General features: G+C 43.8%; 3 protein-coding genes across 3 annotated transcripts; all 3 read left to right on the top strand.

Annotated features, from left to right (window-relative positions):
- Positions 1 to 11,366: 11,366 nt before the first annotated feature.
- Positions 11,367 to 15,209, top strand: PG986_001379 (PAB-dependent poly(A)-specific ribonuclease subunit PAN2; the record flags this gene model as incomplete). Its single annotated transcript, XM_066837601.1, has 8 exons — positions 11,367 to 11,518; positions 11,559 to 12,944; positions 12,994 to 13,244; positions 13,298 to 13,437; positions 13,491 to 13,607; positions 13,654 to 14,059; positions 14,121 to 14,334; positions 14,387 to 15,209. 8 exons carry the CDS (start codon positions 11,367 to 11,369, stop codon positions 15,207 to 15,209), a joined length of 3,489 nt encoding a protein of 1,162 aa, XP_066706494.1.
- Positions 15,210 to 16,449: 1,240 nt separating this feature from the next.
- PG986_001378 (uncharacterized protein) lies at positions 16,450 to 16,729 on the top strand (the record flags this gene model as incomplete). The annotated part of the gene is made up of 2 exons (XM_066837600.1): positions 16,450 to 16,494; positions 16,538 to 16,729. 2 exons carry the CDS (start codon positions 16,450 to 16,452, stop codon positions 16,727 to 16,729), a joined length of 237 nt encoding a protein of 78 aa, XP_066706493.1.
- A 2,119-nt stretch (positions 16,730 to 18,848) lies between these two features.
- Positions 18,849 to 25,768, top strand: PG986_001377 (CCR4-Not complex component- N.t1.c1-domain-containing protein; the record flags this gene model as incomplete). Its single annotated transcript, XM_066837599.1, has 4 exons — positions 18,849 to 19,130; positions 19,362 to 19,683; positions 19,763 to 21,843; positions 21,866 to 25,768. 4 exons carry the CDS (start codon positions 18,849 to 18,851, stop codon positions 25,766 to 25,768), a joined length of 6,588 nt encoding a protein of 2,195 aa, XP_066706492.1.
- Between the last annotated feature and the right edge of the window lie 1,716 nt (positions 25,769 to 27,484).

Here is a 27,484-nt window from a genome sequence, read left to right as displayed (position 1 = left end):
GAGATTAACGATATATTAATTTAATTACTAGATTTCCTCGTTTTTCTTTACGATAATTAGTATAAAGTCTTTCTTTTTTCGGTGAGCTTACCGTCCTTGTTTAGTCTTTTATCTTAACTATTTTCTTAATTAGCGTCGTTGTTTAAGTCTTTTTCGCCGAGGACGGTAATTTATATATAACTCTTTTTTAAGCTAGTATTAAGATTTTTAAAGATTTTTATTAAATTAAAGGCTTAGTTTTTAAAGCTTATTATAAAGAAAGTTTATAGTTTAAATTCCTTTTAAATAACGGTCGGGTTTTTTTATATATTTTATCGAAATGTTTTTCGACGATTAAGCTTTTACGTTTAAACTACTAGGTTTTCGCGGTTTCGGTAAAGGCTACGAAAAATATCGCGGGAGTATTATTATAACAAGAGCAGAAGGAACGGGGCGCTTACGTACCGGTTCCGGCTCTACTCCGCCGCCTTATATATATAAAAACTTAGGCCCTTTAGAAATATAAAAGGATAAGCGTTAGCTTTATTTTTTTATTACCTTTTACCTATCGTTATTACCTAAATTCGTACACCTTTTATAATTCTAACGTTTTTATAATAACTTACCTAGTAACGATATTAACCTCGAAAAAAAGGGTAAAGCTTTTATAAAGCGCGCCCTTTCCGATTTAAACCCGGGTAAAAAAAGCTTCGGGGACGCCCCGAATTTACTATAAAAAAAGATCCTTTTAAGCTTATAAACGACGCTATAATTAAAGCTTCGGGCATTACGAGACTAAAAAAGCTTCTTTCCGAATCTTTTTAAATACGTTTATAAAAAAAATAAAACAGTTTACAATAAACCGCACTTCGTTTAAATAGCGTTTTAAAAAACTTAATAATTAGCGACTACGTTTTAACTACGTAGGGAATAATAAAAACCCTTTTTCGCCTTTATTATTTTTAAATAACGGCAGCGACACTTTTTCGGCACCCGATAAGCGCGACTAAAGCTCAGATCACTTTAACGACGACGCGGAGGGGGCTCTATTAATTAGCGACTCGGACATAAATTTTAGTAAGCCTATTAAATTCCGCCACGAATAGTTAAGCCTAATTTTTACACGAGCGTAGTAAAAAGGCTAAATCGAAAAGCTAGGGATAATTTATAAAGCGGCACTAAAACTATATTAACGCTTGCACGCGCGTATTTTATACACCCGTAGCTAAATAACGCTAAAAATAAAATAATAGTTCCGGTTTAAAACGGAATTCTTTATAAAAAACGAGGCGAAATAGTTACGAAATAACTAAAAAAACCTTTTAAATTTAAACGAAATTAGTAATTTAAAGCCCCGTTAACGAGGACGTTATAATTAGTTCACAATTAAAAGAAACTTATTAGCTCTTATATTAAAATCCGAAGCAGTTTCACGAGTATTTATCCTTAAAAAGCTAGGTATATCCACACTTCGATAAAAAACGTACACACTATTTTTTCGGGAAACTCTTTTTATTTTTACGCTAAAATATTATAAATTATTACAATAACCTCCCGAATCGGCGTAATAATATAGTCGACTTTACGAAATAACGATAGGAAATCCTCCCCGCTTTTATAAAAAACGGAAAACTTTATAGCCGAACTAGGTTAACTTTAAAAAAACGATTTCGAAATAAAAAGAACGCCACTAAGTTTAAAAAGAGGAGCTTTAAGTAATATAAAATAAACCCTTTTAAAACTCGGTAAAATATTACTACCTTATTATTCTACCCGAGTAATATATAATCTTTACTTAATAATACCGCGAATCGTTTTAATTTAAACTAGGTTACTTATTACCGATACGGGAAAAAAGGCTATTACGCTAATAAATATATAGCTTCGAATATAGCGCTATTATAATATATATCGAGAAATAGCTGTAAGTTTTAAACGGAAAAGTACCCTTTTTAATTATTAGTCTAATCGTAGAGGTATTTAAAACTTTGCGGACCCTTATTACGGTTATTACTTTATTATCGCGCTTTACCCCGGTTTATACGTTCGTTAATTTAAATACTTGCTTAAAAATAAATATAGTTAGTTACACTTTCGCCGAAAAAGCTAAATTACCTCGAGCCCTATTTTACGTAGTATTAATTACGTCGGTTAATAAACTATATATCTTTATATATAACCTTTATTAGGTAAAGTTTAATATTATTAATTTCTAAAAAGTAACTTAAAGGGTTCGCCGGCTTTACGTCGCGATTAACCGGGATTCCCGATATACCGGCGCCCCCGTCCTTTTATTTTATAAAGTTATATAAATACTACGAATAATACTCGATACGGAATTAAACCGTTAATAGTTCTTTATTAATATAGCGTAGGTTTAACTTTTTACACCTCGGGCATTTTATTGCGCCTATAAAAGCCGAGCTTAATATTACGCCGTAATATCCTTAAAAAAAATATATAAAAAAAAGAAAAAACGTTAAAAGTTATTAATTGTTTTTTTAACGCGCTCTTTCCGTAATACCTTAACGGATTTACCACTTTTTTTAATACGAAAAAGTGCGATATCCTCCCGTTTAACCGATTAGTAAATTATACTATCGATTTCGAACCGGGTATAAAACTTTTTTATAAGTTTATTTACCCGTTATTATACTCCGAATTAAAAGCCCTACGCGAATAATTAAACAAAATAAAAAAAGGAGGGAAGATCCGCGAATTCTAGAGCCTAGCCGGGGCCTTTATCCTTTTCGTTCCTAAGAAGAACGGGACGCTACGGTTATACGTAGACTATAAGGGCCTTAATAAGGTTACGATTAAAAATCGTTACACTTTACCCTTTATTTCGAAGATGTTAAATAGAATCTCGCAATTAAAAATCTTTTTTAAAATCGACTTAAAAAATGCGTATTACCGTATTTATATTAAACTAGGGGATAAATAAAAAACCGCGTTTTATACTTAATACGGCCATTACGAGTTTTTAGTGATGGCTATAGGCTTCACTAACGCCCCAGCTACGTTTTAGTATTATATTTCGTAATGCCTCGGGGGACTAATCGATACGTATTATATAGTATATTTAAATAATATTTTAATTTATTTTACCGATAAAGAAACCTACGAAAAGCACGTATAATAAATCGTTAAAAAACTAATATAAGCGGATTTATACGTTAAGCGCGCTAAGTATTAATTTTTTTAAAGCTCGCTCAAATTCTTAAGGTATTAAATCTTTAAAGAAAGAGTATCGATAAACCCGTTATAAATAAACACTATTCGAAAATAGTTTATACTAAACTCTGTTTATAACTTATAGGTTTTTTTAAACTTTTATAATTTTTACCGGCGATTTATAAAAAGGTATTCGGGAATCGCTACCCTTTTAATAAAGCTTTTAAAAAAGCGTAACCTTAAAAAAAATGAGAGTTTATTCCCGTTAAACAGCGCCGCGAAGTAAGCCTTTAAACACTTAAAGCAGTCCTTTTAATTAGCTCTATTACTAGCTTATTTTAACCCTGAAAAGCCGGTAAAGCTCGAAATAAACGCCTCCCGGTTCGTAATAGCCGGAACCCTTTTTTAAAAGAGTAACGGAGGACTTTAATACCCGATCTCTTTTTTTTTAAAAAAGTTTTCGAGGCTAGAATTAAATTATAAAATTTTAGATTAAAAAATACTGGCGATCGTTTTGTGTTTTAAATATTAAAAACACTATTTAAAAGGGGCGAAGCACGCTATCGAAATATTATTAAACTATAAAAACTTGCAAAGCTTTATAAAAAGCGAAAAGTTAAATAATCGCTAAGTATAATAGTATATATATTTAACTCCCTTTAATTTTACGATTATATACCGGCCGGGAAAGAATAACCCGGTTAATAGCCCGTTGAAACGGCCTAATTATACCGCCGATATAAAAAACAATTTAATATTATTATCGACGTTAAAACGAAAATTAATAGTGAATATTATACTTTTAAGAGATAAATTACGGGTATTAGTTTAAACGATATATAGAACGCGAAATACTGGGGAACGTATAATTTTATCGTAGGCGATATCCCGGCGAAAAATAAGAGGGTCCGCTTAAAAAAAAACCTCTTAATAAACTAGATTAGTATAAATTTAAAAATTTTTATTATACGAGCTTAAAAACGGAACGAAGCCTATTAAAAGGGTAGAGCGTAATCCGCGGTTAAAGTTAATTCGAACCGCGATTAATTAATTATAAAAAAAAGCCTGGTATATTTTAAGGGAAAAGCCTACGTATTAAAATAAATAGCGCTACGGGCGTAACTATTATAAGTTTATTATAACAACCCGTTTAATAACTATTTTGAGCGCGACCGGATAATATAGCTTTTAAAAAGGAAGTTTTATTAGCCCGAGCTACGAAACAACGCAGCGGAATATATAAAAAGCTATTCGGTATATCTCGGTTCGAAAGCGAAATATTACCGACTTTACGGTAAACTCGCGTCGTTATTATAACTAAATCGTTTTAAAAAAGAGTATAGTATAAACTTTATTACCGGCTTACCGGAGTTTTTTTATTATAAAAAGGCCGTTAACGTTATCCTTATAATAATAGACCGATATATTAAACTGTCTTTTTTTTTCCTAGTAATAATTTTTATTAACGCCGTAAAGCTAGCTTAACTTTTCTACGAAAAAATAAAGTACTAATTCGGGAGCTTAAAAAGGCTGCTTTCGAACCGAGGAGCTATTTTTATTAACGCCTTTTAGTCCGAGCTAAACTACGAGAGTAAAGTAAAACTAAGGTATTTAATAGCGTTTCACTTATAAACCGACGAATAAATAAAGCGTATAAACTAGGTTATTAAAACTTACTTATATTATTACGCAGCGAAATAATTAAAGTTATAACCGAACCTATTATACACTGCTTTTTTCGTAATTAATTTAACCGTTAACTTATCGATAAGCCTCTCTTTTTTCGAGGCAACCTACGATTACTAGCCGGATTTTTAAATATTCGTCGAGGACGACTCCCTCTCGAGAAGGGCCCTGCGGTAAAAAACCGGCTATTAAAACTATAAGAGCTATAAACGGGAATAAAAAAAAATAGCGAAAGGCGACCGAAAAACAAGCGAAATATTATAACTCCCACTATAAGCCGTTAACTTTAAACGTAGGCTAAATAGTAGGCCTATTTACTAAAAACCTAAAGGTTTAAAACCGAAAACTAGCCCTTAAATTCGTCGGACCTTTTAAAATTCTAGAGCGTATCGGAACCTTTACCTACCGACTAGCCCTGCCCGAAAAGTACGTCCGGCTTCACGACGTCTTTCTTATTTAGCTATTAAAGCTATAGACGGCGAAGGCCGATAAAGCGTTTCCGATACCGGAATTAAAGGCTAACGAAAAGTAAAAGGTAGAGAAAGTATAAGATAAAATAAAATAGGAAAACTAAGTATACTACCTAATAAAATAAAAAAGCTGGCCGTCCGAATATAATTAATAAAAGCCGGCCGAAAACTTAAAGAACGCGCCGGCGAAGGTCGCGTAATATAAAAAAAGGGCACACGTTAATCAATTAATTACGAAAAAGAGAAACAAGCCTAGAAAAAAGTTATAATAAAAGGCCGAAACGACCTAAAAACTCTAGTAAATTATTAATTAATAATTATAAAAATACGGCCGAAACCGGGCCCCGGTAGGAATCGAACCTACTCGTTTAAACGGTAATTATATTTATACCCTTTTAATAAGCTACGAAGTCTTATATTACGCCGATTAAACTATATATTTAATAAAAAAAAACGCGGCCGAAATAAAAACGAAACTTCCGTTTAAAAAACTAAACCTACGGGTTTTAAATAATCCTTAAAATAGTTAACCTATTTATCGACGGCGTTATTATTAACACGGGCGAAAAGGGCGGTAATACGCTTTTAAGCGAAGCCGAGGGCTATATATTAAATAGCGAAGCTACGGTCGCGGGGTAATAGGCGAGGCTAAACGAAAGCCTTAATAACTATAAACTCGTTAATAGTTTAAAAAAACGTTAACGAGACTACGCAATATAAAAAAAGGATCCCTAAATTTACGGCGTTAAAGGCGTTAAACTAAAAACGTTTACGTAAAATATCCTCGCGGGCGAGGCACTCTTAGTAATAATTAACTAGGCTTTTTTATTTAAAATAAATTCGTTAAGCACCCGCGGCAGCTATAAAAAAAATAGCCGAGAGTTTTTACTTACCTTAACGGTCTTCTTTAAGCCGTTAATGTTAAATTCGGCCTTATAAGCCTCGACTATACGGGTAAAAGTAACAACGAGACGGTAAAAAATGCTGCCCGCCTCGCGGCGGAGGGCTAAAAAAAACGTATTTATCGGCGTTATTTATCTCTTAGAAATACTCGGTTAAGCTCGAAAAATAGTGCTAACGATATTAAAATCGCTTATAAAAACGCCGAGAACTTATTATAAAGCGTTAATAAAATATTACCGATATCGAAAAAAACTACGCGTATTTACGGCTTTATAAATTTTATTACCGTTAATATAACCGAGTTTCGAATATACTTAATTATATAATAAGGAACGCGGGTTATTAAAAACGTAGTTAAACTCCGGTAACTCGCCCTCGAAAAGTTTATAATTAGCCGCTTAAAACGAAACGTATAGGTAATAGGTTTAATCGGCCGCGGTGGTAATAAGAACGCCGTTATAGCTGCTTAATAGATTAATTCGGTGGCGAACGGCAGCTATAATAGGTAAAAAAGTATTAAAAGGGTTATAATAAAATAACGGGCGTGAAAATATTAAAATACGGAAAAAAACCGTAGTATTAATAATTATAAAAAAAAGTTATAATCGGCGTTATAAAAAAGATATTAAGCGTAAATTCGGTAACTTTATAAGTTTATTTATATTTTAAGGGGCACCCTAAATATAGGCGCTTCGGCGCTCGCGCCTTTTATTTATTTCTTACTTACCTTTTATTTTTACCTTATTACTCTATAATTTATTACGGAATTCTTTATTAATTAAACTCTCGTTAAGATAAGCGAACCGCGTAAATAAAGCCGCTTACGTAATCGGAACGCTTATTTAAAAAAGGGAATAATTATAATAAAAGTAAAAGGAACAGGGCGTTTATATACTAATTCCGATTCTACTCCGCCGCCTTATATATATAAAAACTTAAGCCCCCTAGAAATATAAAAGGATAAGCGTTAACTTTGTTTTTTCACTACCCTTTACCCATCGTTACCACTTAGATTCGTGCACCTTTTATAATTATAGTAGGGATTATATATAATAGTTAGTCGTTTAATTTTTTTCTCGATATTTTCGTTTATAACGTTAAAAAAGTTATTAGGAAAAAAAGCGTTTATAGTTTAAATTTAATCTTAACCTAATATAATTAATAAAATAATTCGGGGGCGGTAATTTTTTATTTTAAGTCGCTTTTAATATTAAATAATAAGTCCTCGTTTTCGCGCCCGGTAGTAGTATTTTAATTATTTACGTTTATCGGGTTTATATTAAAATAGACGAAGGATACGCGTTTAATTAATAGGGAGTTTTACGCGGTACGTTTTTTAAGCTCGCGAGGGAGCGGTTAATGTCGTCGATATTAAAATATATCGATTTACGGGCCTGTTTTACGCGCGTATCGCGTTTTTTTAAGCCGGCGGTTATTTTAATTAATTACTTTATTTAATTGAGATTAATTTAGGTTTTAGTTTTTAAAAGGGTAGGATATTCGTAGGGCTTTCCCAGGTTTAATAAATTAAATCTTTTTCGGTAATATTATAGTTATAATAATTCGGGAGGTAAAACTATAGATTATTATTTTATTATAAAAAACCGAAAAAGATAAGGAAAGAAAAGAAAAGTTTAGCCTTGCCAGGATAATTTCTTTATTTAAATAAGTAGAGAAAAGTTAGGTAGCGCTCGGGCTATCTTTTACACGCCCTTACCCTACTCTAGTTAGTAAGGCTACTAAAAGCCTATTCTAAGGTGCGCCGTAATACCTATATTAGTATATTTTTTTTACGATAAAAAAACCCGAATTAAAACCGATGCATCGAATAATGTCTTAATTAGCGTCTTATTTTAAAAAGGAGAGACTTAATAATAAATAATATTTTATATACTTTTACTTCGAAACGATATAAAGAGCCGAGTATAATTACCTTATTTAGGATAAAGAAATATTAATAATAATAAAAGCGCTTAAATATTAAAAAGCGGAATTAATAGGATTATAACGATTTTAACTATTTCTCGTAATTATTAATCACGAAGCATTTTAATATTTTAATATTAAACGATTACTTAACGTAAAATAAATAGCTTAAGCCGATACGTTATTATAATATAATTTTATAATTACTTATAAATTAAAGGGAGAAAACGTCCTCGCTAACGTACTTTCTAGAAAAGCAAGTAATTTTAAAACTTAAAAGGATAGGAAAGACACCCAACGAATTATAGCCCTATTTAAACTAACCTCTTTAAACGTTATTTAAGCTTTAAAGGAAACGCGTTACTTAATTAAAGAGGAAGCGAGCTTCTAATTATACCTAATTAAAGAGCCACTTAAATACTCTAAATATAAACTTATTAATACCCTTTTATATAAGAATACTACATATCCGGGGTTAAAAATATATAGATAAAAAGCCCGAGAAAATAAAATATAAGGATAGACTATTAACGGACGGTTTATCCTATTTTAAAGCCGCCTTATTATACTTAATAAAGGCGACCTTTAAACCCGTATAATCGATAAGGTTTACTCTCGAACCCTTATAGTACACTTAAAAAAGAATAAAACTAAGTAACTAATATAAATAAAATATTAATAGCTAGGATTAAGTAAGGATTATAATATATTCGTAATTAACTACATAAAATATAGGCTAAACAAAATTCCCCGCGATAAAATATTAAACCTTTTACACTTATTACTAATTTTACTATAACCTTAAGACGTTATCGCGGTAAACTTTAAAATAATACTTAAAAGTAAAAAGGGGAACGATAATATTATATTAATAATCGATAAATTAAGGAAACAGAAATATAATATCGCTTACCGGATAATTATTACCGTAACCGAAGTAACCTAACTATACTATAAAGGACTATACCGGATATATAGCTACCCTTTAATAATAACTTTAAACTAAGGATTATAATTTACCTCTACTTTTATAAATAAAGTATTAAAAATCCTAAGAATTAAATAAAAACTATCCTCGGTAAGTTACTTTTAAATAACGGGATAAACCAAGGTAGCGATTTAATACCTTAAATAAAGGCTATAAATATTTATTAACTATTTTTAAAACGATTATAATAAAGCCCTACCGGCTATAAATACCGCCTAAGCTATATTACCTTAAAATTTAATAAGGTACTCCCCCTATAAAATCGAAATAGGGTTCCTTATAAAATTTATCTAGGATTAAGAGGCTAGGATTAAAAACATAACAAATTTAAAGGAACGTAAGAAGTTTAACCGAATAATTATATAAAATTAAATAGAGCGAATTATTAATTACTATAAAATAATTAAAGGAAATATAGCTAAAGCCTAATAAAGAATATATAATTAAAAAAATAAATACCGATAATAACCGAATTTCGATATTAAGGATCGGGTATTCATTATTAAAAAAACCTAATTTTCTATAAAGCTTGCCGACAAGCTTAATTATCCTTTAACTCGATAACACTATAAAATTAAACGAAAAATCGGTTACTTATATCTATTAAAAGTCTTAAAAGGATAAATAAGTTCTAAGGTCTTTTATATAGACCGACTTAGGAAATACCCGAATAACCCTTTAATCGAATAAATAATATAAAACCTTAACGGCGAGATAGTCGAATTAAGCGAAGAAAAAAAATAAGAGGTATACCGTATTACTAGCTTAAGGATTTATTATCGGAAGTTATAATATTACGTTAAATAAAGAGGATAAAATCCCGACTTAATCTAATATCCCGTAGAGAATTTTAAAAATACAGCTAAGTAATTATAAACCTACTATAAATAAAATCTTAAAGCCTTTAAGCCCTTAATACGTTTATAGCACTAATTATAAGCGGCCGAGAACGATACGTTTAATAAGCTACATAAAAATAATAATAAACCGGCCGCCCTTAAAAAGAGAACGGTATAACGAAGGGGTCGAAAAAGACAATGATTTAAATAAAGGAATAAATTCAAATAGTCGTAATACCAATTTTTTATTTAATATATCTCGGGACGAGCTATTTTAAAAGGGGGGTAATACTACGGCGTACCTTAAAATAGGCCTTTAATAGCCTTACTAGTTAAAGTAAGGCAAGGGCGTGCGAGAGATAGCTTAAGCGCTACTTAATTTTTCCCCACCTATTTAAATAAGGAAATCGTCCCGGTAAGGCTGGACCTTTTCCTTCTTTCCCCATTTTTTCGGTTTTTTACAATAAAGTAATAACCTATAGCCTTACCTTTCGAATTATTATAACTATAACACAAGAAATAAAAAAAGTACGTCGCTAAGTAATATACGTCGCGTAGTAATAAACTACGTTATATAAAAAGATATTTAATATAAAATACCCGTAGCTATTCTATTTAATTAAACATTTAATTTTATTAATATTAAATTTTATATAAGTTTTATATTTACTTTTACGTATTTAGTTTATTTATATAACGATTTTTTAAACTTTATTTTATATTATAAATTTATTTCTTAAAAGTTAAAAAGTAAAATTATTTTATTTATATTTAAACTAATACTATATTTATATTTAATATTATTTTTTTAAAAATAAATTCTTTTTTAATTCTTAATATATAAAAATTAAAAATAATGTTTTAATTAAAATTATAAAATATTATTTATTTTAATACTTTAAAACTTATTTTTTATAATTTTTAAATATTACTTACCCAGTTTAAATAGTATTTTACTTTATTTTATAAATTAATTTTAAAAGCGTTGTACTATACGCGGACATGGCCGTTTCGCGTGTTGCAAAAGGGGGTGCGTTGCATTGAGGGGTGCGCACGGTTAAACGCCGCAGGTGGGGGGTCTGAGACCAGCAGGTTTAGTAGGGAGGCCCGCAGCCTCATATACGGGGGTTATGCAAGTACCCGGACTGACCCCGCCAATGAACTACCCGAGTTGGGCGTAACGAGGCTGAACCACGAACCAGCACACCTGCCAAGGGTTCCTCTCTCCAAGTTCCCGACGCGACACGCATCTATAAAGCTGCATGCCTTAGCATTCATTTACTTTCTTTCATATCCTGCAGCTCTTTGGACACTTGCTTTTCCTGTTTCCCAGCAACGCGCTTCGACCCGAACCGACTACTATTGCCTGCCGCGCAAGGATGACCAACTATTCCATACACAATGGATCCAGACTGGTCCGAGGTACGAGAAGAGAGAGCCCTTGAGGATGCTGAGCGCGGTCGCGTACAGTGCTGCGTAGGCAACCTCGCGTTGCCCGACGCCCTTTCGGCATTTTGCCCAGATCCCATGCTAATTGGACCATTCGTCTACGTGTTAGATCTCCCGTATACACCTGCCTCCCCCAGGACTTAGGGCCATTCCCACACCCGTGTCAACCCTGTCCTTCGATACGAGCCAAGAACTCCTATGGGCTGGCAATGAATACGGCCGAGTCTCCTCCTTTTATGGCCCCGAGCTCACCCAATACACCAGCTTCAAGGCACACGGCTCCCAAGATGGAAAGATACACCAGCTGCTGTTCAACGACAAGGGCGTCATTGCCCTGGGTTCCCGAGGCATACACATGGCCCAGAGGAGAGGCGCTCCGCTTTGGACCGTCAAGCACGAGGACATGAAAGAGTTGCGATGCATGACTTGGACGTCCAAGGGTACGGCCGAAATCCTTGTCGCCGGAGAGCAGGACAAGATGTTCGTCGTCGATGTGAACAAGGGAGAAGTCACCAAGCAAATCCCAACCGACCATCACTACAAGATTATGAGGAGGAGCCGCCATATCTGCGCTGCGACAACTGGTTCGGCTGTGCACATCCTCGATCCGTTGACCTTCAGAATCAGCAAAGAATGGACGGCCCACGCTGCTACCATCAGCGACATGGATGCCCAACATGACTTTATTGTCACTTGCGGCCTGTCACCACGTCAGCAAGGATACATAATGTATGATCCTTTAGTCAACGTGTTCGACCTGAAGCAGATGGTATCCATGCCTCCAGTCCCGTTCCCTTCAGGTGCAGCCTACGTCCGCATGCACCCGCGCATGTCAACCACTAGTATCGTTGTGTCCCAGAGTGGACAGATGCACGTGGTAGACCTGATGAACCCTAACACTAGCACCGTTAAGCAAGCGAACCATTTGTATATGAACATGATAGACATTGCTCCGTCAGGCGAGGCCATAGCTCTTGCCGATGCCGATTGTCAAATTCATCTTTGGGGGCCCCAGGGCTCCCTCCATTTCGCCGAGCTAGCGAACCCTGTCGAGTTTGCGAGTGCGGAACAACATGTTGCACCCATGCCCTGGAGTGACGATGCAACCCTAAGCTCTATCGGCATGCCGTACTATAGGGAACAGCTACTCTCGGCGTGGCCCAAGGAAGAAATATACGAAGTAGGAGCGCCACCGGTCAAAGAAGATCCAAGATATCTCGAGTCCCTGCAGCGTAGGGAATGGGGCCTCTTTGGTAAAAACACGCGGAGCCTTCGCAGGAACCAAGTCGAAGACACTCGCAAACTTGACAAGGAAGAGCGATTGCTCAATAAGCCCAAGTTCCTCAGTGAACAGGCACGGGGTGCCTCGCATGCCCCAGCTGGTACACCGGCTCCTGAAGATCTTGTTCCCGGCCCAAAGCAACTGGTTGCGCCCATCCAGCTTGAGAGCCAAAAGAATGCAGTGTCCCCAATATACAGGCACGTTGAGATCCAATACAGTAGATTTGGCATCGACGACTGGGATTTCAAGTAAGTCTACACCTACATTGTCGGTGAACGTCTTCTAACCTAGAGAAAGGTTCTTCAACAAGACCCAGTACTCGGGCTTGACAAACCATATCATGAATAGCTATGTCAACGCTCTTCTCCAGGTCCTGTTTTTCAACCCAGCCATCCGAAATCCTGCTTTGCAGCACGCTGCCACTGGATGTTTCGATGAGGCATGCCTTCTTTGCGAGCTCGGGTTTCTTTTCGACATGCTTCAAAAGGCCGAAGGAGCGCCCTGCCATGCTTCGAATCTTCTAAAAATATTCAGCCATCAACCCCAAGGTATGACTATTTGTGACGAATCAGGACCATCTACGCCCACTGACGCCGTGAAGCTGCCAACTTAGGGCTCCTGGAGGATTTGCCTTCCAGTTCCCCACGAACCTCGATGTTACAGAGCTTCACCCGTTTCCTGCTGGAGAAGATTGTTACCGACTATAATCGAATGGAGCAGCAATCAGTGGCAATGGGAGAGGTAATGCCTGGCTCCTGGTCCTTAACGTTTACAGTGACTGACGCGGGTTATAGTTGCTGGAAACTGCAGCCACAAGTTCCATTCGCTGCAACAACTGTACAAGCGAGACGAGCAGGCCTGGTTCGAGTTTTGTACACGAATTGATGTACATGTCAAATGCAGGTTGCATGGTAAAATTCCAATAGCTAGCCGAGAATGCGCGCTAACGATGTATAGAAGTCCGGGCATCGACAGGCCAAAAGCGCCAAGATCACATTTTCGCAGATTCTTAAGAAGAGCGTCGAACGTGACTTGACCAGCAAGGGCTGGTGCCAGACATGCCACAAGTACCAGACGCTCAGCACGAAGAAACTTATCAGGAGCGTGCCAACAGTGTTGGCACTCCTCGCTGGAATGCCTAGCGAGGAGCATCGCAGGCTATGGGCTACACCTGGTTGGCTCCCAGAAGAGATCGGTGTCATAATAAATAACGGTCAATTCTTCTGCTACGAGGGCGAGGAACTAAGGTACCAGTTGCAGCGAGGCTATCATGACATGTCCGTCTATTCGCTGACTGGTGTTGTTCTCAACATCGAGACGGGTCAACCCTCAAAGGGCAACCACCTGGTAGCGGTGGCGAACGGTAAGCCTTCCATTACCATGGGTTTGAGGCGATAGACACTTGGAACTGACGCACCGTGCAGTGGCTCATTCGGCACCAGTGGCACCGAACGAGAGCCAGTGGTATCTTCTGAATGATTTTCACATCAAGCCTGTGACAACTGAAGAAGCGCTCACTTTCAACGCGTCCTGGAAGATGCCCTCGGTAATCACATATCAAAGAAAGGAAGCAAACAATAGGCTGGATGCGACATGGAAAGAGAAGCTGGATACCAGCTTGCTCTATGTTGACCTCAGGTGGGCCCATTCCTTGATAGTCAGCCGAGGTTTGCTAACCTGTGTCCGACAGGCCACACGTACCAGAGAAGACATATCGAACGCTTGACTCGGAGACCGAAAGGCCGAACTCGGATACCATCATCGCAATTGACACGGAATTTGTCGCCACATCCAAGGCGGAGGTGATGATCGAATCGGAAACTAACGAGACGCGGATCGTACGTCCGGTCGTCCACGCTCTTGCGCGGGCCTCGGTTCTACGAGGCAGTGGGCACGATGAAGGACTCGCTTTCATTGACGACTACATCCATATCCGGGAGCCAGTTATTGACTACGTGACGGCATATTCTGGAATCGTGCCCGAAGACTTGGATCCCGCGCGATCAACACACAATCTCGTACCCTTGAAGATTGCGTACAAGAAGATGTGGATTCTCCTCAATCTTGGCTGCAAGTTCTTGGGCCATGGTCTCAAGCAGGACTTCCGTGTGATCAATATACACGTTCCGCAGGATCAGATCATTGACACAAGCGATCTCTTTTTCTCAGCAGCGCGGAAGAGGAAACTCAGCCTGCAATTCCTCGCGTGGTGCCTCCTCAAAGAGGAGATTCAGCTGGAAACGCACGACTCGATTGAAGACGCAAAGACTGCTCTCAAACTGTACCGGAAATATCAGGAGTTCCTGGACGCCGGAATCCTCGAGGCCATGCTCCAAGACATCTTCAACAAGGGCTCTGCTTACAACTTCAAGCCACCCACTAAACAAGGCAGGACGGACACGCCACCGGTGGAGGGCGGGAGTGGGCCTACCACTCCTGGGCGGCGGCCCGGGGCCCTTTTCATGGGAAGCAGCCCCGGTTGGACGCCTGGGAATAGCTCAAGAGTGAGATAGGATTTCAAAGGCGCGAAGGGGTTGTATCGAGCCCCACGCCCACTCGCCCGAAAACGAAAGACCTCCAACCCAAAAGGTCCCCATAGTAAACGCCCACAAAGCTGGAGGGTGGGAAACTAATTTCAGGTGGCGTTTTGACGAGCAAACATTGGGTTACGGTGGTGGACGACTTTTCAGGATAAAGAGGCTCGAAGACCACTGGGCTTAAGTTATACAAGCGGCCAATAGTAGCAGTTATATAGCAGGAGCGTATTAGTTTTCTTGCGCAATACTTCCAAGATGCAACCCAGCCCCCTGATATCCATCACTTTGGTGCTCGGTAAGGATACCTTGCGCTTGTTCACAGGAGAAGAGCAGTGTGTCAACAGCACTTGCCATGGACGCAGGAGCCCGGCGCCATGTCCGCGAGCGGATCTCGTATATCTTGGTCCAACCCTGCAGCTGGGCCCCGAACGAACGGTTTGACTCGATGCCCAACTAATTAGGCGAGCCGCCTTGGAGAAGGTACTAATGATGGTTTGTGCCTACTCTGTCGCAGCCTATTGTTCGCGAGCTTCCATCCAGCTAGCCTCTTTATTCACATTAGCTCGCTACAGCGTTACTTCAGGCCCCTGGTCACCGTTGCCCGTTGGTGTCAAATTGCTTTCCGCAGCGGTTACTCAATTTCAGCTCTCATTCCAAGCTGCCTTGCCTTGGGGATGGGTAAGAGTGGCCAACAGGAGGGGACAAGTCGGATGACATGTACTCGCGGTACGTCTTTGATCAACTGCACGGCCGTGAACGGGTTCTTCCTACAGGATGATGCAACTACAAACAACCCCAAGAGGTTTCGACTACGTAAGACGCTTCCCATTACCACAACGGGCGTCTGTGTGCTGTACATGGCTACCTGTGCATCAATGTAGATCACCACAATCTATGATTTCGTCAACCGCGGCTACCCTGCAGATAGTTCGTTTGACCCGGATGGTTAGAAGACTCAATGGCAGCAGCTTGAGCACTATGTAGAGGCCTGACCAACCGATTCTGGCGCTCGCAGTTAACCAGCGAAGGCATGCCAGCCCCGGAGTCCTGTTGTTCCAGCCCTTGATCTCGCTGCACCACTGCTATCAACCTCACGTTTGCCGGCCTTGGCTTCCATGCCCATAGTCCTTTCGTTCCCGTGACCACGGAGCTCCTCCGCGAAGGCACCTCGATCCACACGTGTGATCGGCAATTGAACAAGACGTACATGCAAAACATGTTCCCGCGCTACCGGTTCGATGAGAACTTTACCAAGCACGTCGTGCTGTGGAAATGACCCCTTCTCCGAGACGGGCACCACGTAGGATGCCCGGAGCAAGGCCGTCCTGGACGACATCTTCAACAACGACGGCAAGGCATGGGTCAGCATCATCAGCCACTCGGGCGAGATCCGCAGCCTGCCGAGCGTGCTGGGCCACCGCCCCTTCGGTCTGTCCACGGGCCAGGCCGTCCCCGTCCCCATCCCCATCCCCGTCGAGTTTGGCGGTGTTAGGTAGTTCCCTGTCTATCAACACGGCATCGAGTTGAGAGTGTGGCGAATGTATAGCGATTTATAGCGATCTATATACACATAGTAGTGTTCAATTAATAGTGTCTGTCACATGGCCACCGTGTCAGTCTTTCTTTTTCTATCTCCGTATTATCGGTGTATATCTGATACTAATAATCTTGCTCCGACTGAGTTTAGTCTGGAGCATATAACAGAAAGTTGTATAGATATATATGTCGTCAGTAAAGCTTGCTTTCGGTCCGAGTCCTTACGATACACTAAGTCTTGCTGGATATGAGAGCTGGCATTTTCACTACGATAATGTGAACCCAGGACTGCGTTACATGTTGTGGCGGCGGTAGCTCAGTGCTCTTCCAAGATGCTCAACGCCAAACGTGGTCAAGCTGAATATAGGCATAGAACTGATATAGCTAAACTAACAGGAATAATGCATGATTTAGTGCATGCAAGCAGCTGGCTAACACTTACATAACTCAGTTGGTACATATAAAACGATATTTACACATTTACATACAGACTCACCTTTTGTAAACAGTGGAAAATATGGTATACTATGCAGGACTTGTGCACTACCTATAACCACTTGGGTAGGTGTGGAAGACGCCACCGGTGCCTTTGTGATTCAGTACATGCATTCATGACTAGTGCTTGCATACCTAAGCTATGCAATGGTGAATAGGAGCATATGTCAAATTTGGCATTCTAGTCTCACACACACACAGAGAGAGAGAGAGAGAGAGAGAGAGAGAGAGAGATGCACAATCTATCTCATCAGCGGCCGGCTCTGATTTGTTCAGAGATGTCGTTTCCCCATCCTATATGCCAAAACTCTTCACTGTGTGTCACACTCATTGGAAGGCCAGTTATGTCCAAGCCACATCAGTCAATACTGCACTCCACCTGAGGGAGGCACTAAACGGGTGGCGGTGGTGGCGCCTAGGTAGCGCCTAGGTATCGCCTGGGCAAAGCTAGGCCTGAGAGGTACAAGCATTGATCAAGGTCCATTGGGCAGTGGCACCACCCAGCCAATGTTCCCCATACCTCAAGCTCTAGCTGGACCCTATCTACCTGTGCGAGTTGTGCCAGTATTGCCTTGCCTGCCTCGTTTTGACTTGACCAGACCGGATCAGACTGGAGTGATAGAGAGCGACAGAGCCACAGAGCGACAGAGACAGAGAGGGAAACACTGCATCTAGTACAGTACCTCTGACCGAGCTAATGTTAGCTAGCAGCAGCACATGCACGAACGCATACCTACTTACCTAGGCAAGGCAAGGCAAGGCAAGGCAAAGCAAGCTCTTCCACCCTCTCACGACCTTCGACCGACGTACTACTGACTCCCTGCGTACTACCTACTTGGTTAGGTACCTACTTACCTACCTACAGGCTACACCTACCCTCCTCTTGTCTGTCCATCGTTGATTCGGCCGGGAACAACCTCTAACTTGTCAATGCTGGGCGATACAACAACGACCACCACCACTGCTGCTGCTGCTACGATTGGCTTTTTCATTTCCATCGATTGTATTAAAACTTAATCATCGGTCATCCAAACCCAACCAACGCCTATCCGAACAACGCACCGCTGCCAGCTGCTGTTGTGACCATTTTCCGGTTCTTTGCCAATTCTTGGATTCATCCATTGTTCGTTGTTCGTCTCTCCTCCAGCGCCCAGCCCGATTTTCCTCCGCTCCCGCCTCCTGCGATACCCCAAAACACCACTCCTTCCTCTACACACAACCCTTCTCCATAACCCATCAGCCTCTTCCGCCTGGGCTGCCGGCGACGAGCGATTGCGTCCCTAGTCGTATGACCCCCCGAGATCGCCCATCTTCGGAGAGCATGCGCCTGGACTGTTTCGCCCACACTACCGCACAAATCACCAGCTTGTAACCTACCTGACTACCTAGCAAACCTGCCAGGGAGCTCTTGACCACACGAGATCAGCACGGCGGCTGCTCCGGGAGACGTTTTCAGTAGTAGCAGGGGGAGACGTCTATTGCACTAGATTGCTCTCTTTGCGCCTCCTCAATCGATCTCAACCATTCTCACTCTGCTAAATCCTCCCCTTCCCTTCCCCTCCCCCACGCGCGACCTCAACCCTCATGGTCCCTCCACCTCCCTCGTCCCAGTCACAATCAAGATCAGGCACCTTCACTCCCGCTCCCTCAAATCACCCCATACAGACGGGCGGCTTTGGCCATTCTCCACATCCTTCGCAAGGCGGCAATTTGAGTGCTGGCGCCAGTCCCAGCACCAGCAGCCCAACCACCGGGAACAACAGTCTTACCAAAATCGTCATTGCCCAGGTCTTCCTTCTGCTGACCACGCTCAAGGACGATAAAGACCGCGCCAAGTGGGATTTGCAAAGAGATCAGCTGAAGAAGGTATGTGGTCTTGTCTTGGTTGTCCCACTCCCTTGGCTTTTGTGTCACGTTTCCAAGATGAACTCGAATCTTGCCGTGCTGCTTATGTGGCAACGCATCGCATATCGGGCGAGACGCAGCAGCAGCAGCAGCAGCAACCATAAAGCACACCAGGCCTTTTTTTTCCCTTTTCCTTTTTGGCACATGCATCACGGGTAACTTTGACGTCTTTGCTAACTCGTTCCCAACCAGCTTATCAATGATAACGGCATGGAGGTCTTTTCCAAAACCTTCACCAGACTGGTGACGCAGAATGCGGGCACCATCTTCTCCGGCGCATCGAACCGGCCCAGTTCAGCTAATTACCAGATACTGGCGGACGAAATGAACAAAATCGCGACAGACGTCAATCAAGCCCCAAAGATCGCCGAATCCATTGAGACGGGCACAGAAGACACATTTCGTGATTTCGACTTGTCGACGTTCATGGAGCATTTTAAGTTGGACGCTCTCGAAAAGACAATATTGGCTCTAGCATTCAAGCTCGGCTCGCGGTCAGATCTCAAGACAAAGGGTTAGTCTTATCGGTGCCTGCCTAACCAACAGCTCGATAGTGTGTTTTGTTTGCTAATCTGCCGTGTTTCTCAATCTAGCGGATGCTATCCTCTCTACCAACTTCCCCACATTTGTCAATATCATCTCAAGACCTGACGTCCATCCCGATCTTGCCACCGACTTCATCGCCCACATTGTCGACCGTTACATCCAGGGACACCCACCCAACTTCAACGCAGCCGCTAAATCCGAGCTGAGCCACAAAGTCAAGTCACGCTGGTCGGGGCCTGATCGTGCACCCCCAATGGAAGTGCTTGCCTCCCTCGATCTGATACGTGTCCTGGGCGAGAAACCTCCCAATGCTCTGGCTCTCTACATCCAGCGGACGGGGGCCGACTTCACACGCGACGAAGAGACATGTCTAGGCTATCTGCAGAACCGACCGGCCAATATCCAGTTGAGTGAAGAGCAGGTTTCGTCCGCCTTGACATACACCACCATCAGCTTGACGCCGCGTCACGACCCTTCTGTATTGGTGGCGGCGCTTCGCAGTGTTTTACCTACGACATTCTCGTGGCAGGACGTGGTGTCGTATTTCGACCAGAGGGATGTCAGAGTATCTAAACAGCAGTTCCTGCGTCTGTATAACGCGCTGCTGCCCGTTGCACAATCCCCTGCCGCCAACGCACCCAAATTCGATGTTCAGTTCCTTTGGGGTGGTGCACATTGGGAGAACCCCGAGACACAACTTTCATTCATCTGCGCCTTTGCATCCCTGAGGCCTGAAGAGCTGGACGCCAGTACCATCCCCGGCTTGGTACCTACATTCAAGCTTGAAGATTACGAGAACTCGCCGGCGGATGTCCAAGAGCGAGCCGCCGAGGCGGTGAGGCATCCGTTGGTTTCTGTTTCGGCGCTCTCGGCTATCTTTTCTGTCGCCCTGCATTCCATACACGCCTCTCAAAGCATCGAGGCCAAGCGCCTGTTCCAGGAAGTCGTCGTGCCCAACCTTGACATCTTTATCGTGTCAGCATTCGGAGTCCCAAAGCCTTGGCCCGCTATGGCTGTGGACACATTAGTCTCGCTATTCGAACAATTTCTTCACAGCCGCTCCCCTCATGGCACTTTTGTGATGGATAGCATTTGGAGGAAAGATAAAGACTGGGTTAAGCAGAAGCTGGTCGATACTCATGCCCTGAAGCCTATGGACTTGCCTGTCATTTTTGAGCACGTTATTAAGCACAACTGGCTTGATGAACTTGTCAACCTACCGAATGGTTTCGGCTTCGATCTGGCTGCCTTGGCGCACGCCGAAGGCTATCTAGACCTCAGCCAGTGGGCGCGCAATAACGCCGACAGGGGCCCCGAGATATCCCTTTCTCTGCTGCAGTTCTTGATGATCAAGGGTACTATGGAATTAGCATATCAGCGACCTCCAGAGGGGCAGCAACCACAAAAGAACAGCACGACCCTGCAGGTCAAAACGGTGGCAGCCTTGCTCCAGATCGTTGAGGATTTCATGCCGAAAGTTCCAATGCAGAACCTTATCACGGTACAGCGGCATTGCATCATTGTCTACCCTCGACTTATCAACTTCGGCGAGGGTTACGATGATATCATCGAGCTGAATAGTCGGGCTGGCAACGCTCTACCACAACAGGCTAATGCCCGGATGGAAGAACACTATAAGACGATGTATGGCAATGAGGTGCAAGTCAAGGAAATCGTGGAGACCCTAAAGCGATACAAGCACTCCCGCGACCCCTTGGACCAGGACGTATTTGCATGCATGATCCATGGCTTGTTCGATGAGTACAGCCATTATGTGGACTATCCTCTGGAGGCACTAGCGACAACAGCCGTACTGTTTGGTGGGATCATCTCCCACAAGCTTATCTCGGATCTTCCGCTCAAGATTGGGCTTGGTATGATCTTGGAGGCAGTGAAGGATCACATGCCAGACGAGTCGATGTACAAGTTCGGCCTTCAAGCCCTAATGCAACTGTTTTCTAGATTCAGGGAATGGCCCGGTTTCTGCAAGCAACTTCTCCAGATACCTGGCCTGCAGGGCACTGAAGCTTGGAAGAAGGCCGGCGAAGTCGTCAGGGAGCATGAGGAGGAGATTGCCAACGGCCAAAACGGGACGTCTGACATTTCTGGCGAGCCCATTGCCAACGGTGTTATTGATGACGGCTCTGCAGTGGGATCAAATGCCTCCCCCATTTGCGTCTGTCAACGTCGATCCTGCGACGAATGGTCTTTTCGAAGACCCCAGTGAGGAGATTCAAGACAAGATCCAATTTGGGCTGAATAACCTTACCCCGGCCAAACTGCAGACGATCTTCAAAGAGATCCAGGAAAAACTGGAGGAAAGGCACCACCAATGGTTTGCTAGTCACCTAGTAGAGGAGCGTGCAAAGATGCAGCCCAATTATCACGAGGTATATCTGGACTTTGTGAGGCTCTTCCAGGACAAAGGTCTTTCTGCCGAAGTTCTTCGACAGACCTACATCAGCACCGCCCGCATGCTCAACTCCGAGGGCACGATGCAGAATTCCACAGAGCGTACTCACCTCAAACATCTCGGCGCCTGGCTAGGTCTCTTAACCATCGCACGGGATCAGCCCATAAAGCACAGAAACATTGCTTTCAAGCAACTGCTGATCGAAGCGCATGACACGAAGAGGCTTATAGTGGTCATTCCATTCGTCTGCAAGGTCCTGATACAGGGTGCACGATCTACCGTGTACCGGCCGCCGAATCCGTGGCTTATGGATATACTCCACCTCCTTATCGAGCTATACCATCACGCCGAATTAAAACTGAACCTCAAATTCGAGATCGAAGTCCTCTGCAAAGACCTTAACCTGGACCACAAGAGCATTGAGCCTTCTCAAGAGCTGCTTAATCGAGCGCCGGTGGAGGATGTCGGCGATATGGCTCTTCCAGATGTGCTTGATGCCGTGGATACCATGTCGTTCAATGGCATCGGTAATACCGTGTCGACGGGTCTTTCACCGCATCCGATGCCGCCACCTACCATCCCTGACCTGGGTGCTCAAGTGCAAGTCCCTCCTGTCAGCGAGATGGTGGTCACCACACAGAAGCTGCACGAAATCGTCCGGACTGCTCTTAGCCGTGCTCTCCACGATATTATTCAGCCAGTTGTGGACAGATCTGTGACAATCGCAGCGATATCGACGCAGCAAATGGTTCACAAAGACTTCCAGACCGAGCCGGACGAGAACCGACTCCGAACTTCTGCTATCACCATGGTGAAGGCTACTGCTGGCAGCCTGGCTCTTGTTACATCCAAGGAGCCTTTGCGAGCCAACATCACCAATTATCTGCGTCAGCTCTCCAGTGACGTACCTCAAGGCCTCCCCGAAGGTACTATCATCATGTGTGTCAACTTGAATCTGGATCTCGCGTGCACTGTCATCGAGAAGGCCGCCGAAGAGAGGGCAGTTCCCGAAATCGAGGAACTGCTTGAGAGCGAACTGGAAGTCCGCCGTCATCATCGCAGAACTCGCCCGAATGAGCCGTACGTGGATCCGGCTCTCAACCGGTGGGCGATGACGATCCCCAACCCCTACAAGCTGTCGCCTAACATGAGCGGGCTGAACCCCGAGCAAATGGCCATCTACGAGGAGTTTGCCAGGCAGCCACGGACTGCCGCCCCAAGCGGCAGCCAAGCTCATGCCGCTTCGGCCTCGGATGCTACTCGAACCATTGCCAACGAGGTCCTTCAGGAACAGTTTGCCGCAGTGCCGAATCTGCCCACACCCGCAGAAACCCCATCTCTACCGCAGCTCCAGACGCAATTGCCGTATCCCCAAGTCCATCAAGCCATGACCAACGGACGTCCCTCGGCTCACCCGGCCCAGATGGATACAAGAGTGTATGCGGACAGGGTATCCAAGTTCCTTGGTGAATTGCAGCGTGCTGCAACAGAATCTCGCGAAGAACACTTTTTTGACCTGCCCCGCCCTCATCAAGTACTCGATGTGGTCGATGCCTTGACGCAGCTCATCATCAGAAACTCGCAGAGTTCTGAGGACTTCGCCTTCTACGCGGCAGAAAAGATATGCCAGCTCCTGTTCGAGAGGATTGAGCAAGCGAACACGCTATTCCTCGAGAGCCTTGTGCATGTCTTGGAATTGCTCCTCAAGATATCGATTGCGGGCTCCGGTGCGGCACTCATGGAGCGAGTACACTCCATCTTTAACCAACAGCTCCCTGAAAACTACTTTAACCTGCCTCTGATCACAGCCCTCCTGCGAACAGACCTCTTGAACCTCCACCTAATCGACATGGCGTTGTCGAAAGCAATTGCCAAGAAGGAAGAGGGTTCATTGGAGTTCTTTGAGAGACTTCTGGACCTCACCCTATTCAACGACCGTCCAGTCGCACTCTTTGCAGATTATGTTAGGAGCTTGGAGGGAGCTTGGGGGTGGATTTCTGAAGAGCCCGATCTTGAAGCTGGCCAGCAACTGAAGGCCAAATTGCAGGGATCGGGGCTCCCTCAGCCAGCCGCGCTCGATGATTCGAGTACCAGTCGGCAAGACCAGTACGAATATCTATTTGACGAATGGATCCACCTCAGCAGTAACCACAGTGCGTCCGAGAAGCTCTTGTCATCGTTCATCAAGCAGCTGCGCAACAAGGGTTTCCTCGTCAGCAAGGAGGATTTCGTATCGTTTGTGCGGACGGCTTTTGATACCTCGATCGCGCTGTATGAGCAGATCCTGCACAACGGCGCCAGTCAAGTCGATGGGTATGCAGCCATTGATGCTCTTGTCAAGCTCGTCGCCACGCTGGCCCAGGATAACATTTTGAGTGTCGATGATTCCTTTACGGGAGCAAAGACCATCTTTGAGACAGCGTTTGCCGTGAGCGCTCTCGTGCTCAACCATCACCACGTTTCTCGCGGCGAACATTTTAGCCAGAGAGTTTTCTTCCGCTTCCACTCGATGATGCTCCATCAAGCTGCCGAAATCTTCGGCCTGGCTGCCCCCGAGGCCGTCGTTGGACAAGATGGCCTCGAAGTCCACCACCGGGAACTTATTTTGAGCTTTGCCAACATCTTGTTCCAACTCAACCCGGCTCGGTATCCCGGTTTTGCCTATAGCTGGCTTGACTTGGTTCTCCATCGGCGCTTCTTGCCCATCCTGATGGGCATTGGTGACAAGCGAGGATGGCTTCCTTTCATGAAGATCACTACGGCGCTGATCCGCTACCTTGGCGACCATCTGAAAGCCCTCGACGTGCCCGATATCGTCAAGGATTTCATCCGCGCAAGCGTCAAGTTCCTTGTCATAATCCAGCATGACTACCCGGAATTCCTGGCGGCCAATCATGTGGCACTCTGCGGTTGCATCCCACCTCACGCCACGCAGCTGCGCAACATCATCCTTTTTGCTAGTCCTCGCCAAGAGCCCGGAGACCCACAGGATGTTGCGGCTCTCATCACAGATTACGATGTTGCCGCGTCTTATCTCCAGGACAATGGTTTGCTGGAATTGGTGGAACAACTCCTTCAGAATGGTCCTTCCGAAGATGCCATTGCACATCTGACTCACGCCATTAATAAGAACGAGAGAGGCAGCAGTGTGTTTGGCAATGTCCCAGTCAACACGGACATGGCGTTGGTCAACGCCGTGGTCTTGTATATTGGCACCTTTGCCGTCAAGAGAGCGCAGCTGGGCGGTGATATCTTCGTCAGCGGCGCCGCAGACATGGCTACTCTGTCGTTGCTTGTCCATGAAGTAAACGCAGAAGCGCGATACTTCCTGCTATCAAGCATTGTAGACGAACTGCGATTCCCCAATCCGTTTACTACCTACTTCACGTCGGCCCTGCTGGAGCTATGGGGCCACGACGTCAACGATCCCGAGGAGACGGACATCCGCCAGCAACTCGTGCGCATCATCTTGGAGCGTTTCTCGGGCTACTGGCCGCAGCCGTGGGGCTTGGTGTTGATGACGGTGGAGCTGACCAAGAACGACAAATATCTCTTCTTCGATCAGCCGTTCATCAAGGGCGATCGTGAGGTGCGCGATAAATTCCAAACCATTTACCGAACTCTCACTGATGCTGCCTAGATTCAAGAGCAATTTGTCGCCATCGTCCGGGCTGCGTAGTAGGCCTACCATTCCACATTCACGCCGGGCAATCATCCTTGTCGGGATAGGAGGATGCGCCTAGCCAACTGACCAAGAAGTGGCGAACCGGGTATACACTTGGGTATGAACTAGGCCAATCATAGTATGCCGAGTGCCTACATTTGTTTTTGCTGGACGGCATTTGGGCATGGGGGTTTAATCCAATTCCCCTATAATATGACTCTTTGAGCGGTGTTCCGGAAACAAAGCGCGACATCGCATGCATGCCTCGGCCATTCCAAGCATGGTTGCCACAAAATGACGATGTCATGACCGCTCTAAATCGTTGAACCGCGATTATTTTTGGTCGAACGAAAGGCATTTCACAGGCGTCGCAGGCGTTGAATCAAGTTAGATGTACGAGGCACCGGAAGGCTACCTGGGCATGTAGACCCTTTCGAGAGGCCGTATTATTGTATTAATATATAGAAGTTGCAGATCCATACTGTTCCGCTGCCGCTTCATCACCGTCAGCAGAACTTGTGACATTCCGACTCGACTTATCCCTACTTACCTGTTATGATCTGTGTATGTGGAGTTGCGCACATCCTCGGGCTTGATAGACTGCTCCCCGACGTCATGGTGATGCGGTGGGGAGTTGCTGGGGTCGAATATTTCCGGGCTTTGTTCAGCCTTTGGGCCCCATAACAAGTCAAGATAGAGAGAAGGCTGCTCGGCGGTCTTGTCGCGCCGAATATAGTATTGGAACTACCAAGGGAGATACTGCGTCAATTGCTGCTTGATAAAGTGACCCTTGCGGACGGTAAAGACGAGATCGAAATCCTCCAAGAACCTCCTCCTAGGATCAGCCACTTCCGCCTGCCAAGTGTGTCTATCGTCCTGATGGCCGGCAGATCAAACAAGAAGTTGACGGCCCCTAGGGAGACACCAGTTGAGCAGGGGTGCATCGAAGCAAGTCACTGGAGCAGTGAATGGGGTTTGCTTACCATAGCCCAAACTATCAAACATGGCATCTCGGATAGCCGTGGTGTCACCAGGACTGCTGGCATGGCTGAACAAAGTCCCTTGGAGGCGACTGACTGTCAATGTCGTGGGTACTGACTGTCTCACCTCCATCATCCATCTCGGCACTTATCAGAGTAGAATGCCAGCACATTAGCTGCAATTTTGCGTCAGTGTTTGCCCCTATTATCAAATAAGGCTGGGTCAGAGGCGGCAAGACTTACTTCCACACAGCTGCTGTGCCAAATTCAGCGTCGAACTGCTGACAAGGGCATTTCGTAAGCGTCTTTTGGTGGCTATATCGGCATATCCAGATAGGTAGCCTCGTAGGTAAGAGAGCAGGCCCGAGCCCGCGGTTGGGTCTTCAGAACGTGTGACGTCATCATAGGTCCGGACGTCCTTGGCCACTCGGCACCCCACTCCTCGGTCTGGGTCGGCCCAAGGAAGCCAGAATATGGAGGCAGCCGCATACAAGAAATGTTTGGCAATATCAATCAGCGGACTACAATTCCCCAGCTTAGTCTCACCACCTTATCGCTTGGCGCCCAGGCCGGGATTGTACGTGGTGGAGCTCCTGCTGGAAGACAGCTACGGTAGGAGTGCACCAAAGATGATGATGATGCAAATGCTGCCTGCCTAAGGATCGGCATGCAGGAGGCAAGCAAGGAAGGCGCCTCCAGCTTGACTCGCTGG

Source organism: Apiospora aurea (assembly GCF_038362705.1).
Source record: "Apiospora aurea strain CBS 24483 chromosome Unknown utg000001l_segment0_segment0, whole genome shotgun sequence".
NCBI lineage: Eukaryota > Fungi > Ascomycota > Sordariomycetes > Amphisphaeriales > Apiosporaceae > Apiospora > Apiospora aurea.
Note: the sequence above shows the minus strand (reverse complement) of the source record. Positions and strands in the feature narration are given on the sequence as shown.